Consider the following 14,937-nt stretch of genomic DNA (forward strand, 5'->3'; position numbering starts at 1 on the left):
TGTTTTTTAGATGTGCTCATATATTTGTACAGAAATAATTTCCCCATCATGTATTTGATTCTTTAATCACAGAAGAAATGATAGACACAGCCAAAGTGATAAACCAGCTGCTCCATCATGTTGGTGCGATGTGCATCCACCAGCTCAACCTGCTAGCAGCCAGCAGTAGTTTGCACCTGGGATCCTTCATAGGAAAACAACCCATGGAGGCTTGCCACTTTAGTTCTATATGTGACGTCATGGAGAAGGCCATGGTCAATGGTGACATGTGCATCATCCGATGCATTCTGGTCGTCTTTCAGGTGTGGATATAATTGGTGGGGTTTTGCTAGAATATTTAAGAAAATGTAACTCAACATTATAAACAGTACAGTATGACTTTGTTACAATACAACTTCCTGCAAAGTTGCTTTGAAATAATGTGTATTGTGAAAAGTGCAATACAAATATTGTATGTAATGCATATGTCTTGACTTGGAAAACAGTGTTAGTGATGGCCATTTTACGATTCATTTTATGTTCATCAGCAGTGATTAGAATGACACTTGAAGTTGGAATATTTGTTTTTCCAGGTGGTGTTCCAGTTTTTTAATCCAAATTCCGAGCAGAACCGGGACTGTGTTAAGCGTTCTGGACTGTTGCTGTGGCAGTTACTTATGGCTCCTCCTGATCAGATAGAACCGGAAATACAAAGAGAAGTGTGTCTTGCCATCAGGTGAATCTAAAAAAAAACCTTTAAATGAAGCCACAACCACAAGATATCGTATGCATATTACTTAAAGCCACACGCCACTTAAAAAAAAAAAAGAAATAGGCAAATTTTCCAAGTACCCTAGAGTTAAACAGTTGAGTTTAACCTTTTTCGAATCCATTCAGCCAATATCCATGTCTGGCGGTAGCACTTTTAGCATAGCTTAGCATAGATCATTTGAATCTGATTAGTCCGTTAGCATCTCGCTCAAAAAAATGACCAAAGAGCCATGGAACTTTGCTGCCGTCCCATGGGTGCAGCAGGCGCAATGATATTACGCAACGCCTGAAAATAGGCTAACTTCCGTCAACATAACCAACGTGACAACCTGCTTCCACAGAGAGCGTGCTTGGGACTATTTTCAGGTTCTGCGTAATATCATTGTGCCTGCTGCACCCATGGTATGGCAGCAAAATTCCTTAATTATTACACAGGAATGAGAGAATAGTTCCTAGCCATATCGGCCTTGAAAATTGCAACTTTTTATTTTCCGTCGGTCTTCGTACACGATGTAACTACAGAATAGTCAAGTTTTAAATAGGAAAAATATTGAACCTCTTTGGTTATTTTTTTGAGCGATATGCTAACGGACTAATCAGATTCAATGATCTATGCTAAGCTATGCTAAAAGTTCTACCGCCAGACCCGGAGATCGGCTGAATGAATTCGAAAACGGTCAAACTCAACTGTTTAACTCTATGGGAGTTGGAAAATGAGCCTATTTTCAAAAAAAGTGGTGTGTTCCCTCAAGGGAAAGTTCCCTCAAAAAGGAATCTTGAAAGTATAACTTTTGGCAGGAATGGAGGCTTGAAATTATTTGCATATTCATGCATCCACGTATACTAAATGAAGGGTGTACATTCAAGCTATTTTAAGGCATTAAGAAAACAAGACAAAAACGTTTAAATATGTAATTTTGATTATCAAAGATGGGATTTAAGGGATAATATTGTTGACTGCAGATAGACTTTAATATGTTTTAATATTTTTAATATTGTGAGGAGAATTTAAAAAAAATCTTCATTTGTCTTCCAAAGATGAACAAAGTTCTTGTGGGCTTTAGTCAAAAAACCTTTTTCTTAAGCCTGAATTTATGGAACTGTCCTCGTTATCTGCAATACATATTAACCATTTTTCTATTCTTTCTTTATTCCCATTAGCTCAGGTTTAAACACCTTGTACCAGAGCGAATCTGAGTTGAACAACCTGCTAAAATTTGTTTTCACAGAGGGTAAGAATTGCAAATAGATGCACTGTACAGAAGTCATGTTTAACTATAAGCTATAAGAGTTTTCACTGGCTCACTGCAATTGCACAATTGCATATTGATAAGCAACAGTGCCAGTAATAACATTTTTTTTTCTCTGCAGGGGAGAAGAACAGTGGTTTGTCTCAATTACGTGATGTTATATTAAACAACCTTGCTAACCAGCTACAGAAAAACCGCTTTGGTAGTGAGGATGATGACCACTACAGGTAACAAGTTTCACTGTCCTTCAGGCAGAAAGTTAAAGTCAAAATCAAGTTTACTGTACTAGTCATGCATTACACAAAAATCGATATAAATTTTGACACACAAGTTTCTCCCTTATCTCAACAAAAAGTTGATGATAGATTGTAAATGTCTGTAGATGATGTGTGGTTTTATCTGCTGTATCTGTTTATATCTGTCATGTACTCTCTCCCATCTTCCCCCGCAGACTGAAAGATGAACTGTTGCAGTGTATCTTGAAGACTGTAGTGCGAGAGTCATGTCTCCTCATCACCAAATGTCAAACTGCTTCCAAGGAAGACCTTCAGAAGCTTCTCTCCACTGTACCTGTATGTGACTTCCACATAAGTGAATTTAAGAATTACTTTGTAAAGAAACTTTTTGTTGTGACTGGTTACTCTGTTTTTTTAATGTAGATTTTAAAGGGATAGTTCACCCTTTCTTCTTTCAGACGAATACAATCGGAGTGTATTCTGGCTCTTCCAAGCTTTATAATGGCAGTGAATGGCTGTTTCTGTTTTGAAGTCCATAAAAGTTGGTAACACTTTACAATAAGGTTGTATTAGTTAACATTAGTTAATGCATTAGTTAACATGAACTAATCATGAACAACACCTCTGTTCCGTATTAGTTAATCTTTGTTAAAATTAGTTTATAAAAATCCAGCTGTTCATGGTTTGTTCATGTTTGTTCACATTGCATTAACTAATGTTAGCAGGATTTTATTAATGCATTAGTAAATTTTTAAATTAACATTAACAAAGATAAATAAATTATATAAATTTATAAGTATAGTTCATTATTAGTTCATGTTAATTAATGAACCTTATTGTAAAGTGTTACCTAAAAGTTCATCTATCCATTATACAAGTAATCCATACGACTCCGGGGGGTTAATAAAGGAAAGCGAAGTGATGCGTTTGTGTAATTAGAAATATCCATATGTAAAACTTTACAAACCATAAGCTCTAACTTCCTCTAACTGTCATACGCGTGTTCACGAGAGACTTGCGTTCCAGTGTATGATGCAAGTGTTTTTTGCTAGTTTTAGCCCGACGCAGTTATCATTTTCACGTCCAGCGTCACATTGTTTAAATAGTGGGTTTACGCCATTTGTGCGCCCATGGGTGTGCTGGTCTGAAAACAAGGTGTGTTCAGGCGCATTGTTGGCGCTTTGCTATTTTGAGGCAACTGAAATAGGCAGCGGCACTGACCAACTGAAACCTGTTCTAAAGTCAATAGCGCAGTATTTTTTTTTGTTATTTATTAAAGAGCTTGTTAGTAATATGCACCTATAGGCGGGTCCACAACTTGTACACTTTGCTTATTACACACACAGGGCACACAAACATTTTTTAAAGTAAAGGATTAAAATGTAAAAGATTATTATTGTGTACATAAATATAAAAATGCCTACAGGTCATAATGGATAGTCATTGCATGGATCAGAATTAGCCTACCTATTTGCAGTAATGATGAGCAAGCAGGCGTCATTGGACAAGCAGATCTGTTTCCTCGCTAGAGAAGCTTTTAGTTTTTCCGCTTGCAAATCTGCCATGGTGCGAGCGCAACTGGTTTTTAAAGGGAATGGGAGATGAGACTCTTGATTGGTTTATTGCATGTTATGGCCAAAACACACCCATTACCCATTAAGAGAATAGGGGCAACCCTTTTATGGTGATGATACACAGGGCAACTTTTTGAGCAATGTTACTAGGCAATGTTGCCGTCAACAGGCAACCAGGTAAGAAACGGGGCCGATGACCGATCTAAAGTATCCAGATAGAAATTTGTTGCCCATTCCCAATGGGAAAGTGGCCAAGCAGCATTGCCCAAAAAAGTTGCCCCATGTATCATCACCTTTAGACCATGCGCCGGGCGTGCCGATCATTTTTCCCATTGTTAAACTAGCAAAAGTGGATTCGGACACGACCTAAGTGCACTTGCGCTGTGCGCTTTAGACCATGCGCTTAGATCGTTAAAATAGGGCCCTTGAAGTACAAGTTCACATTCAGTACAATTAAGTGCACTTCTTTTTCACAAGGGAAATTACTAAATGAATGAATGAAAAAATGGGATTGATTATCTGGAATTTGGATTTGTTTTTCTAAAGCATTTTCCAATAACAAACTAATTATTCAACAATTTCTATTCCGTATATATGAGGCCAACAGTGACGTCATCTCTCTCGAACAATTCAAGAACTATTGTTATTTTGCCAATTCACACTGAACTGACAGACGCCGACCAATGGCATCAGACACTTTGTTGGGTTTTGTTGGATCAGTGTGTTCTCCCTGTTATTATCTGTTGGCATTGGTCGGCACTTGTTTTTGAACATGTTGAATCGGCATTTGTCAGGTCATGGAATGTCTGAGAAGTGACGTAATGTAATCTGGTGATTGTTTGCATTGCTGGTGTCTGTTGGTGCAATGTGAATTGGCCTTAAAATGTCCTGTGTTAGTAAAAAACACTGTTGTTCTTACTATTCTATTGTGTGTTTACATTTAAGTTCTTAAAAAAGCCATCTTGCCTTTAACTTACGATTATTTACTTGCAAAAGCCAACTTTACACATGTTTGGCTAGCCAAGTGTTATTTTTGGGCCCTGTTTATATGGTGCATCTAAATGTATACGTTCAAACATCAATTGAAATAATTGTCTGTTGTCTGTATCATTTTATTGGATCACTAATTAACCTACAGCACTTCCACATCAACAGGTAGTGTCACCAAGTTTGTGTTACTTAATGGCTGTGCAGAACCATTTGCTCAGCAACACCATCCTGCTCCACCCTGATGACATTGATGATAGTGACAGCTCCCTACAAGGGGAAACAATGAAGGTACAGGTAAACATCCCCTTTAAAAACCCTATGGTCTCTGGTTAGTGTGGACTATTTGCGGCAGCTGAAAGATGGAACAAACAGGAATTAAAATGGTTCATTATGCTCTGCTCTGTAGCTCAAAGTGTAGGTTTGGCATTGCAGCATCTGCATCTGCTTTTGTGTATGTGTGTTTCCCCAAAAAAGTTTAGTTTCAGTAGTTGTTTTTTTACATAAGTAACTAAATATTTATTGTTCCTTTTATTTATTTTTCTTTCTTTATTTGGTCAATAGCAATGTTTTAAGAATTTAAAATATAGTGTTTCTCTAGAATCTCTAAAAATCAATTCACATTTGAATCGCGATTCTATCTTCTGCCGATTTGCATCGATTCACAAATTTCAAAAATCAATATTCTAAAGTGTTACATTTCGCTGTACTACTTTTAAAGTGCTGCGAAAAGGACTCAATGTGGTGCTTGCTGCTGACGGACACGCATCCAAAGCGTGAGCACAGATGCTGCCTCTCAAGCAGTGTTTATTTTAGTGTTTAGTAGTATAAAAATTTATTTAGAATAAAAACAAGACGAAAATGTTAGGGAGGGAAGAGATCCAGTCAGAACTGATGTCCTGTGTGATATATGTGCACATTTGAATTGTAACGTGCTGATCTAACCGTGGGAAAATCCGGCATTCCCATTTAATTCATAGTCAGGAGGAAAGACTAAGAGCAGTATTTGACACATATTATTCAATATAGTATCAGGGTTATAATAGTTAACAAACCATTAAAAAATATTAATTACGTGAAAATAAATAAATGTTAACTGAAAAAAACTAAACAAAAAAAACGTAAACTTATTTGAAGCTTTAGCTTAACCTGATATACTAACTAAAACAGAAGTACAACATTATAAATACTATATAGATGTTTTTAAAAAACAAACAAAAACGTCTCTGTTATGTAACCCTCGGAATAGGGAATTTAGCTCTCTTTCGTGTATTTTTAATGCAAAAAACAATTAACAAAATGTCAGTTTTGACATGTATTCAATTATCAGTTGGTTATGTAATGCTTAAATGCTCAATTAATGCATTACAATTTAACTAAACTCGTTCAATTTTAGTCGACTAAAACTCAAAACAATTCAGGTGACTAAATTATGACTAAAACTAAATGCCATTTTCGTCAAAAGACTATGACTCTTAAGTGCATGCGATCCCGAATTAATTTCTCTTTCACAGCTTATTGCTCTTGAATGGTCAAACACACACACAATTATGTCAATGCACATCATGTGGAGTTTTCACATAAACACAGTCTGTTATGTCTGCAAATCAGTATATTAGATCCGTGCATTTGTTCTTAAACGGTCACAGCTTAATAAACTTTTACCATCCGTTTCTTTCATGTTAATCAAAATAAACAGGAAATTTCTCTCTTGTATCTTTATTATGAATCAATTTAAATGTTATTCATACAGTGAAGACTGTACAGTGTTTTATTTTTGCATTTGATTTATTCAATTTCTGTAGTATTTCTTAGAACATGGTAAATAAAATTAGGCTACTGTACCTGAAAAACTTTGTTTTTGTATATATTTATTTTCATTTTATTTTATATTTGCGAACGTGTTTTATTTAATTTATTTAATTTTGAATTAACATACAATTACGTGTCTGAAAACATATAATTCAGTTGACACTTGTTCTTTTAAGTATATTATTTTTTGTTATAAGTAAAAGTATTTTTCACAAGGATTCTGTACCAGCTTTTAGATGTTCTCAAAGAAATGTGTGTGTTGAATGTACGTGTTCCCCTCAGGAGTTGCAGACGAGCATTCTTTCACTTGCCTCTAAGATCCTGGTTGGATGTGATGAGGTTCTGGAGACCCTTCAGCAAGTCACCAGCTCCCTTATCAACAGCAGCATCAGTGATCGAGAGGCCAGGTGCATTAGAATATTATATTTTTATGATGATATATTTCTATGTTGTACGTGTAATTAGGCACTTTCTTTTACTTATGATCTTTTCTACACTCTTTATTTTTAAATATGAAGGCTGAGAGGACTGGAACAGGTAACAAAGGCCACAATGTTGGGTCACTTGCTGCCGGTTCTGTTGACCTCACTGATGCACCCAAACCTTCAAACCCTCACTCTAGCTGATGCGCTCATGCCACAGCTAGTCCAACTGGTCCTCTATACTAGTCAGGTGTGTATGCGTGACTGATAATATGCAAACGTTTAGTGATTGTTGGATGGTACAGCAAGGTTATGTAGTGCAGTAATTTATCATAATTTGGACAATTTTTGAAAGCATCTCAATATTTATGTATTTGCCCTCAAATAGCATAGAAGTCTAAACTCTCAAAATATCTTAGCATTCTCATACAGGCTTTAAGAAATATATTGGCCAAATAAAAAAAGAGAATTGACAGTGCTGGTTAATGTTATATATCACCAGCTAAATAATAGTGAAGATATTATAAATATTAAACATATTAACCAGCTCTAATCGATGCACAAAAGTGCACAATGTCAATATTTTACACTACCACCAAGGTTGCATTTATTTGATCAAAATACAGTAAAAACAGTAATATCGTGAAATCGTTTTCTATTGTAATATATTTTAAATATAATTTGTTCCTGTGTTGCAAAGCTGACTTTTCGTCATCATTACTCCAGTTTTCAGAGTCACATGATCCTTCAAATCTTTCTAATATGCTGATTTGCTGCTCAAGAAACATCTCTTATTATTATCAATGTTGAAAACACATTTGAAGTACAGTATAAAGTGCTACTTCATATTTTTGTGGAAACATTCAGGATTCTTTATTTGAAATTATTGTAACATTATAAATCTATTGACTGTCACTTTTGATCCATTTAATGCATCCTTGTTGAATAAAAGTAAACATTTCTTTCTTTAAAAAAAATCGCACTGAACCCAAACTGTAGTGTACATTAAGATTTTTTTTTAATTAAAATATAATGAAAAATCTCTGTTTCTCCATTAATGTTTGTGTTATGTACATTAAAATAATTAATAATAAACCATTGGTATTGTTAACATTGACTGCTCTGTATCTGTCTATCCAACAGACCGCTTTGCTGCTAAAAACACATTCACCATTATTTGTTGAGGATTCTCCGCTAAATCAAGGTTCCAATCCACCCTCATTAAGTGACGGGTAAAAAAGCTTATTTCTATCCATCCTTGAACCTATTGGACAAAAACATTTAGATTGTTCTTACACAAAATTATGTTGTATTTAATTCAGTTTCCAGATTCTGGAAGAGAGAGAGGAGCCAGGCTTTTTGACTGGCCTGAAGATCCCTGCCCCATGGGCCGCTGGGAAAACAGTGGAAACTGTTCACCCAGTGCGGGACAACTACAAATTTAAAGATACAGTGCACATACCTGGTGCTCGCTGTCTCTACCTCCGTTTTGACCCTCGCTGCTCCTCCCAATATGACTATGACAAGGTTTGAACTTTCGACTCTGTGAAACTTCTGTTCTCATTCGTAGTGGAATGACAGTGAATATGCATGCTCATAAACTCTCGTTATTCAGCTGGTGATTTATGCCGGGCCCAACACAAATAGTCGTAAAGTGAGTGAGTATGGAGGCAACACCATGGGTTATGGGAGCCGTAGTGTCCTAGGAACCGGGTGGCCCAAAGATCTGGTCAAGGTGAGGAAAAGCACACTCCATAACATCGGATGGCATACTTACAGTGTTCAAGAATAAAGATTATTTAAAAGTAGCATATTTTAAAATAATTTTACCCTTGATACATGGCTTTCTATGGAAAAACCTGTATACAATCTACTTCATGTGTGATTATCTGTGCTCTTGATGAACTAAAAGGACTTTTAATGTCATAAATTTAGCCTCTCCATACATTTAGAATTTGTTTTTGTTTTTTATAAAATAAAAAACACATTTAATTAAGATGTTTAAGATTTGAATAAATAGAAATTATTCAACTATGGTTAAAGTTTTTTCTGTAAAATATCCAGAAACCACTAGGCCAGTGTTATATATTTTGTTCAGTTGAGTACTTAGAATATCCCAAATGTTTCCAACTATTTGTAAATCGTGAGAAATTGCTATTTTAACCGAGGAACCGGGACGTGTGAGCTATGCGTGTGAGGGAGTCGCCTGTCGATTGCGTCATATCTGCATCACCCTCGGTTTCCGGTTTTATTCAGTGAAACACTTTACTCTCACTGCAGTGTGAACAAGTGTCATAGCAGCCGCCGAGCGAACGTCATAACTTCCTTTTCAACACACTTAAGATATATCTAATACGATAAACAGAGTTGCGTTACCTCACTCATGCCTGGAAAAGAGGAAGTGGCGCCGGCAACCGTGTCATAATAAAAGTCCCGCCGGCGACTATGCCATAATAACAGTCCCGCTCTTCAATCGCTCCTGCGGCCTTGCTCAGCTCCACAACACTCTGTCCTGCTCTGCTTCAGACTACAGTAATGTTAATAATCGCATCCATGAACATGATTTCTGCCCGAGTCCTATCCTGACTGTTTTCCACCGGCTGTGAGGTGAAGACCACATGCCCCAAGATTCTGCGCTCAAACGTGGCGTCATCAAACTACGCCTTTGTTTTGAACAGGCAACCTCTAGTGGACGGAAAAGTTACATAGTGTAGCTTTAATGCAATGAAAATAAATATTTGTGTTTCAGATTTTTTTTTTTAAATCTACAACCCCAAATCAGAAAAAGTTGGGACAGTATGGAAAACGCAAATAAATAAAAAAAGAAGTGATTTCTAAATTTACTTTGACTTGCATTTCATTGCAGACAATATTTTCAAATATTTCATGTTTTGTCTGGTCAACTTCATGTCATTTGTAAATATGCATCCTTTCCTGTCATTCAGACCTGCAACAAATGTAAAAAAAAAAGTTGGGACAGTAAAGCATTTACCACTTTGTAATGTTGCCATTCCTTTTCACAACACTTAAAAGACGTTTAGGGACTGAAGACACCAAGTGATGAAGTGTTTCAGGTGTAATTTTGTCCCATTCTTCCTGCAAACAAGTCTTAAGGTGGGCAACAGTACGGGGTCTTCGTTGTCGCACATTCTCTATTGGAGACAGGTCGGGACTGCAGGCAGGCCAGTCAAGTACCCGTACCCTCTTCCTCCGCAGCCAGGACTTTGTAATGTGTGCAGAATGTGGTTTTGCATTGTCTTGTTGAAATATGCATGGACGTCCCTGAAAAAGATGTCTTCTTGAAGGCAGCATATTATGCTCCAAAATCTCTATGTACTTTTCAGCATTAATGGTGCCTTCACAGAAGTGCAAGTTACCTTTGCCAAGGGCACTGACACAACCCCATACCATGACAGACCCTGGCTTTTGGACTTGTTGCTGGTAACAGTCTGGATGATACTTTTCTTCTTTGGTCTGGAGCACACGGCGTCCATTCCTCCCAAAAAATACCTGTAATACTGATTCATCTGACCACAGTACACATTTCCACTGTCTGATGGTCCATCCCAGATGCCTCCGAGCCCAGAGAAGTCAACGGCGCTTCTGGACACTGTTAACATAGGGCTTTCTTTTGGCACAGTACAGTTTTAACTGGCATTTGTGGATGTAACTACGTATTGTGGTACTTGACAAAGGTTTGCCAAAGTAGTCCTGAGCCCATGTGATGATATCGCTTATAGATGATTGACGATTCTTGATGCAGTGCCGCCTGAGGGATCAGAGATCACGGTTGTTCAGCTTAGGCTTGCGCCCTTGTCCTTTACGCACTGAAATTCCTCCAGATTCCTTGAATCTTTTAATTATGTTATGCACTGTTGAATGTGAAATATCCAAATCTCTTCCTATCTTTCTTTGAGGAACATTGTTTTTAAACATTTCAATAATTTTCTCACGTATTTGTTGGCAAACTGGCGATCCTCGGCCCATCTTTGCTCCTAAAGGATTAGACCTTTCTTGGATGCTGCTTTTGTACCAAATCATAATTACAATCACCTGTTGACATCAACGGTTTCATATCATATCATTATTTAACAATTTTTCCTCATTACTAGCCCTAAATTGCTCCTGTCCCAACTTTTTTTGAAATGTGTTGCAGGTCTGAATGACAGGAAAGGATGCATATTTACAAATGACATGAAGTTGACCAGACAAAACATGAAATATTTTGTGTTCATATTGTCTGCAATGAAATACAAGTCAAAGTAAATATAGAAAGCACTTCTTTTTTTTTTTTTTTTTTTTTCGTTTTCCATACTGTCCAAACTTTTTCTGATTTGGGGTTGTATATGACTATAAAAGCCTGACGCATCAAATGTGGTACATAAAATTATTTTGTCTAAAGGTCCAATAGACAGATACAAAAATTTGTCTTAAAATATTTTAGGACACCAGAGTGCACATTCAATATTTTAGGACACCAGAGTGCACATTCAATAATTGCAAACAATCTACAGATATTAAATAAGACTTTTAATCAAATGTTTATTCAGGTGGAAGGAGATACTGTGACGTTTTCTTTTGAGATGAGAAGTGGACGTGAGCACAATACCCCAGATAAAGCCATGTGGGGCTTCTCATGCACTGTCCGAGCACAGGTACTAACTCATGACTTAACATTCACAGAGAAAATGTTAAATACTCTTTAGATGTTCATTGACTTTGTAGGAAAACACATATGATTGATGTCTTGGTTGCAGGATTATATACAAAAATGTAGATTCAAACTATTTACTTTATTTCAAACACCGGTCCATATAAATAAAAACAACAACATACAAACATGTATTTCACCATTTGACGTGTATGATTACACTGGTGTGATAAGGGCATCACATGATAGACTTCTACATTCAAATGTGCTTTAGTGCGTTGGCTGGCGATGAGCCAGAGACAGACGCACTCAGCGCTTGTCATATATCACAATTATTCAGTGATTTCAGACATTTAAATACACATAAGTACTAGCAAAACAATACATTTATAGTTTGTAAAATACACACTAAAGTCTATAGAAGTGGAACGAACATTGTTAAATCGCACATTGCATGTTATAAGTCAACTAACATGATCATTATAAAAGTTTTTAATTGACAAAACACATTAACTTGCACGTATTTCGTATTTAAGAAACAGAATATCAGGTAGTTGATGTCATAGCTAACACGCTTGTGAGTATTTGGAGTAGAAAAAGGACTAATTAAATAAAAGCGATACATCTGTAATACAGCACTATTGCAACTGCGGTGTGTCACATGATACATCGCCAAAGAAATAATAAGGTATATGTTCTAAAATAATGGTCGCCTTCACTCACGCTGACTGGTCAGACTGGTCAAACACTGAAATGGCAAAATTTTAATTACCTTGCTTGGCTGTTCTTACGTTCATTTTAGGAGTCATCTGAGGACGTGTCCGGCGGGCTGCCCTTCCTGGCTGATCTAGCTCTGGGTTTATCGGTGCTGGCCTGCGCAATGCTACGCATCCTCTATAATGGCCCTGAAATCACTCGAGAGGAGGAGGCCTGCCATGACCTTCTCTGCTCCAAACTACTGCAGAGGTGTGCTGATTATATTATGTTTGGTGCTGGAAGTGAGGACCTAAACACAGAGATGCACTTCAGAAATCTTTACTTGGATAGAAAATAAGACAAAAACCAAACCAAAACTACACATAGAGCAGGCACTCGACAAAAACACATGAGTCAAGAGAGCGTGGTGAGTGAATGAACACTCAACCCGTGGGCTCACGAGACAAAACATGGAGGATGAATGCCTGAACACAGACAGTGAAATGAAACCAAACTAGACAGAAGTGTCAGGATTTAAACACCATGCTTTGCACATTCAATGTATCACGCAGACAAGAGCACATAGCCTGTGTGAACTCAGAGCCGCACACTCACAAAAAGACGAGACAATACCATCTGACACAAAACCAAGAATAAATCAGACTGTGGCAGAACCCTGACAGATTAAAGGGTTAGTTCACCCAAAAATGAAAATTCTGTCATTAATTACTCACCTTCATGTCGTTCAACACCCGTAAGACCTCCGTTCATCTTCGGAACACAAATGAAGATATTTTTGTTGAAAGCTGATGGTTGAGAAAGGCTTCAGATAGGCCTCCATTGGCATTCAGTACATTTACACTCCCAGGACCCATAAAAGGCACTTAAAACGTTGTTACAAAGTCCATCTCACCACAGTGACTCTACAATAATTTTACGATGCGACGACTAGTTTTTGTGCGCAAAAAAAATCAAAATAACACCTTTATCCAACTTGTTCTTGTCTTCCGTGTGTGCCTCCACGACGCATGCGCAAGAATATGACGCAGATCCGGCGTACGGACAGATGACCCAGAAGCGATTTGTTTACAAGCAGAGGAAGACGCACGTATCTAAGCTGTTGAATTCTACATTGATCGTGCTTTAGGTCTCGGCGTAGTTCTCAAAATGGGGCTTAAGTGTGTATTTCATGGATTCCCGAACCCCGGCGCTACGTCATATTCTCGCGCATGCGTCGTGGAGGCACACACGGAAGACAAGAACAAGTTGGATAAAGGTGTTATTTTGATTTTTTTTTGCGCACAAAAACTATTGTCGTCGCATCGTAAAATTGTTGTAGAGCCACTGTGGTGAGATGGACTTTGTAACAACGTTTTAAGTGCCTTTTATGGGTCCTGGGAGTGTAAATGTACTGAATGCCAATGGAGGCCTATCTGAAGCCTTTCTCAGCCATCAGCTTTCAACAAAAATATCTTCATTTGTGTTCCGAATATGAACGGAGGTCTTACGGGTGTCGAACGACATGAGGGTGAGTAATTAATGACAGAATTTTCATTTTTGGGTGAACTAACCCTTTAACCTACTGTACATAAACATTCTAATATAAGGTTGTTCTCTATGCAACATTTCATTAGTACTTGTGACACCCTTTTGGAATATCCAGCAAATATAAGCTTCAGGTAGCAGCTGGTTTTAGTTGATTTACTAGCGGGTCCAAGCCAGGCATTTAGGGAGTTTTATATTCTTTTCCACCCCTTTCCTCAGCTCCTGCATGACTCTTTTCCCAGATCACTGTTTTCAAACCGGTACTTCGATGCACTTGGTCAGATTTCGGATAACCGCTTTCATTCCAGCTAAAAAATGCTTTCATGCCCACTAATAAACATAATTCTGATATCAAACAAACTCCATGCCAAAAGCTTTGGTCTGAAAGCACCCTTTCAAGAGTCGTAAAACCTTAAATATACTTTCTGAGATATAACTTTCTGTGGTGTGCGTGTAACAGAGTCATGCACATTCAAACTGCCAGTCAGATTTTTGAACACAACTTTCAAAAAACTAAAATAAATATTTGTATCCTTGATAATAAATTCTGATTAGTGTAAGTTACATCCGTAATAATATCAGTCTTTTGGCAGAATTCATTATTTTGAACAAATGCAATTTACACAACCTTTCAAAGGTTATTTGTAATGTTTTTGAACAAAGTCTGTTATGTTCAACAAGGCTGCATTTATTTGATCAAACATACAGCAAAAACAGTAATTTTGTTAAATATTATTAGTCTAAAATTTGTAACTTTCCTATTTGAAAAAAACTTTTTAAAATTGTTTAACTTTTTTTTCAGGATTCTTTGAATAGAAAGTTCAAAAGAACAGCATTTATTTGAAATATAAATCTTCTGTAACATTACAAATTATTTAGTTTTGAACTAAGTGACTAAGGCCCCATACACACTGAGACGCGTTTAGCTGTATACATAAAAATGTTGTATCGTATCGCCGTTTCGTCCAGACGGATCTGCCGTTTTTGGAGGCTGAAACTGCTATTTTTTTAAAC

At 37.1% G+C, this 14,937-nt stretch overlaps 1 protein-coding gene across 2 annotated transcripts in view; it reads left to right on the forward strand.

Annotated features, from left to right (window-relative positions):
* hectd4 (HECT domain E3 ubiquitin protein ligase 4) overlaps positions 1–14,937 on the forward strand; it is a 117,859-nt gene that overhangs the window by 38,254 nt on the left and 64,668 nt on the right. For both annotated transcript variants that reach the window (XM_079809909.1, XM_079809910.1), the window contains exons 12-24: positions 73–302; positions 573–715; positions 1,912–1,982; positions 2,122–2,227; positions 2,452–2,572; positions 4,966–5,094; positions 6,892–7,016; positions 7,128–7,281; positions 8,175–8,263; positions 8,354–8,558; positions 8,647–8,766; positions 11,582–11,686; positions 12,485–12,648. In XM_079809909.1, coding sequence (XP_079666035.1) covers positions 73–302; positions 573–715; positions 1,912–1,982; positions 2,122–2,227; positions 2,452–2,572; positions 4,966–5,094; positions 6,892–7,016; positions 7,128–7,281; positions 8,175–8,263; positions 8,354–8,558; positions 8,647–8,766; positions 11,582–11,686; positions 12,485–12,648 — 1,762 coding nt within the window. The remainder of the gene's footprint in view (positions 1–72; positions 303–572; positions 716–1,911; positions 1,983–2,121; positions 2,228–2,451; positions 2,573–4,965; positions 5,095–6,891; positions 7,017–7,127; positions 7,282–8,174; positions 8,264–8,353; positions 8,559–8,646; positions 8,767–11,581; positions 11,687–12,484; positions 12,649–14,937) is intronic.

Source organism: Gobio gobio, assembly GCF_949357685.1.
Source record: "Gobio gobio genome assembly, chromosome: 2".
Classification (NCBI taxonomy): Eukaryota; Metazoa; Chordata; class Actinopteri; order Cypriniformes; family Gobionidae; genus Gobio; species Gobio gobio.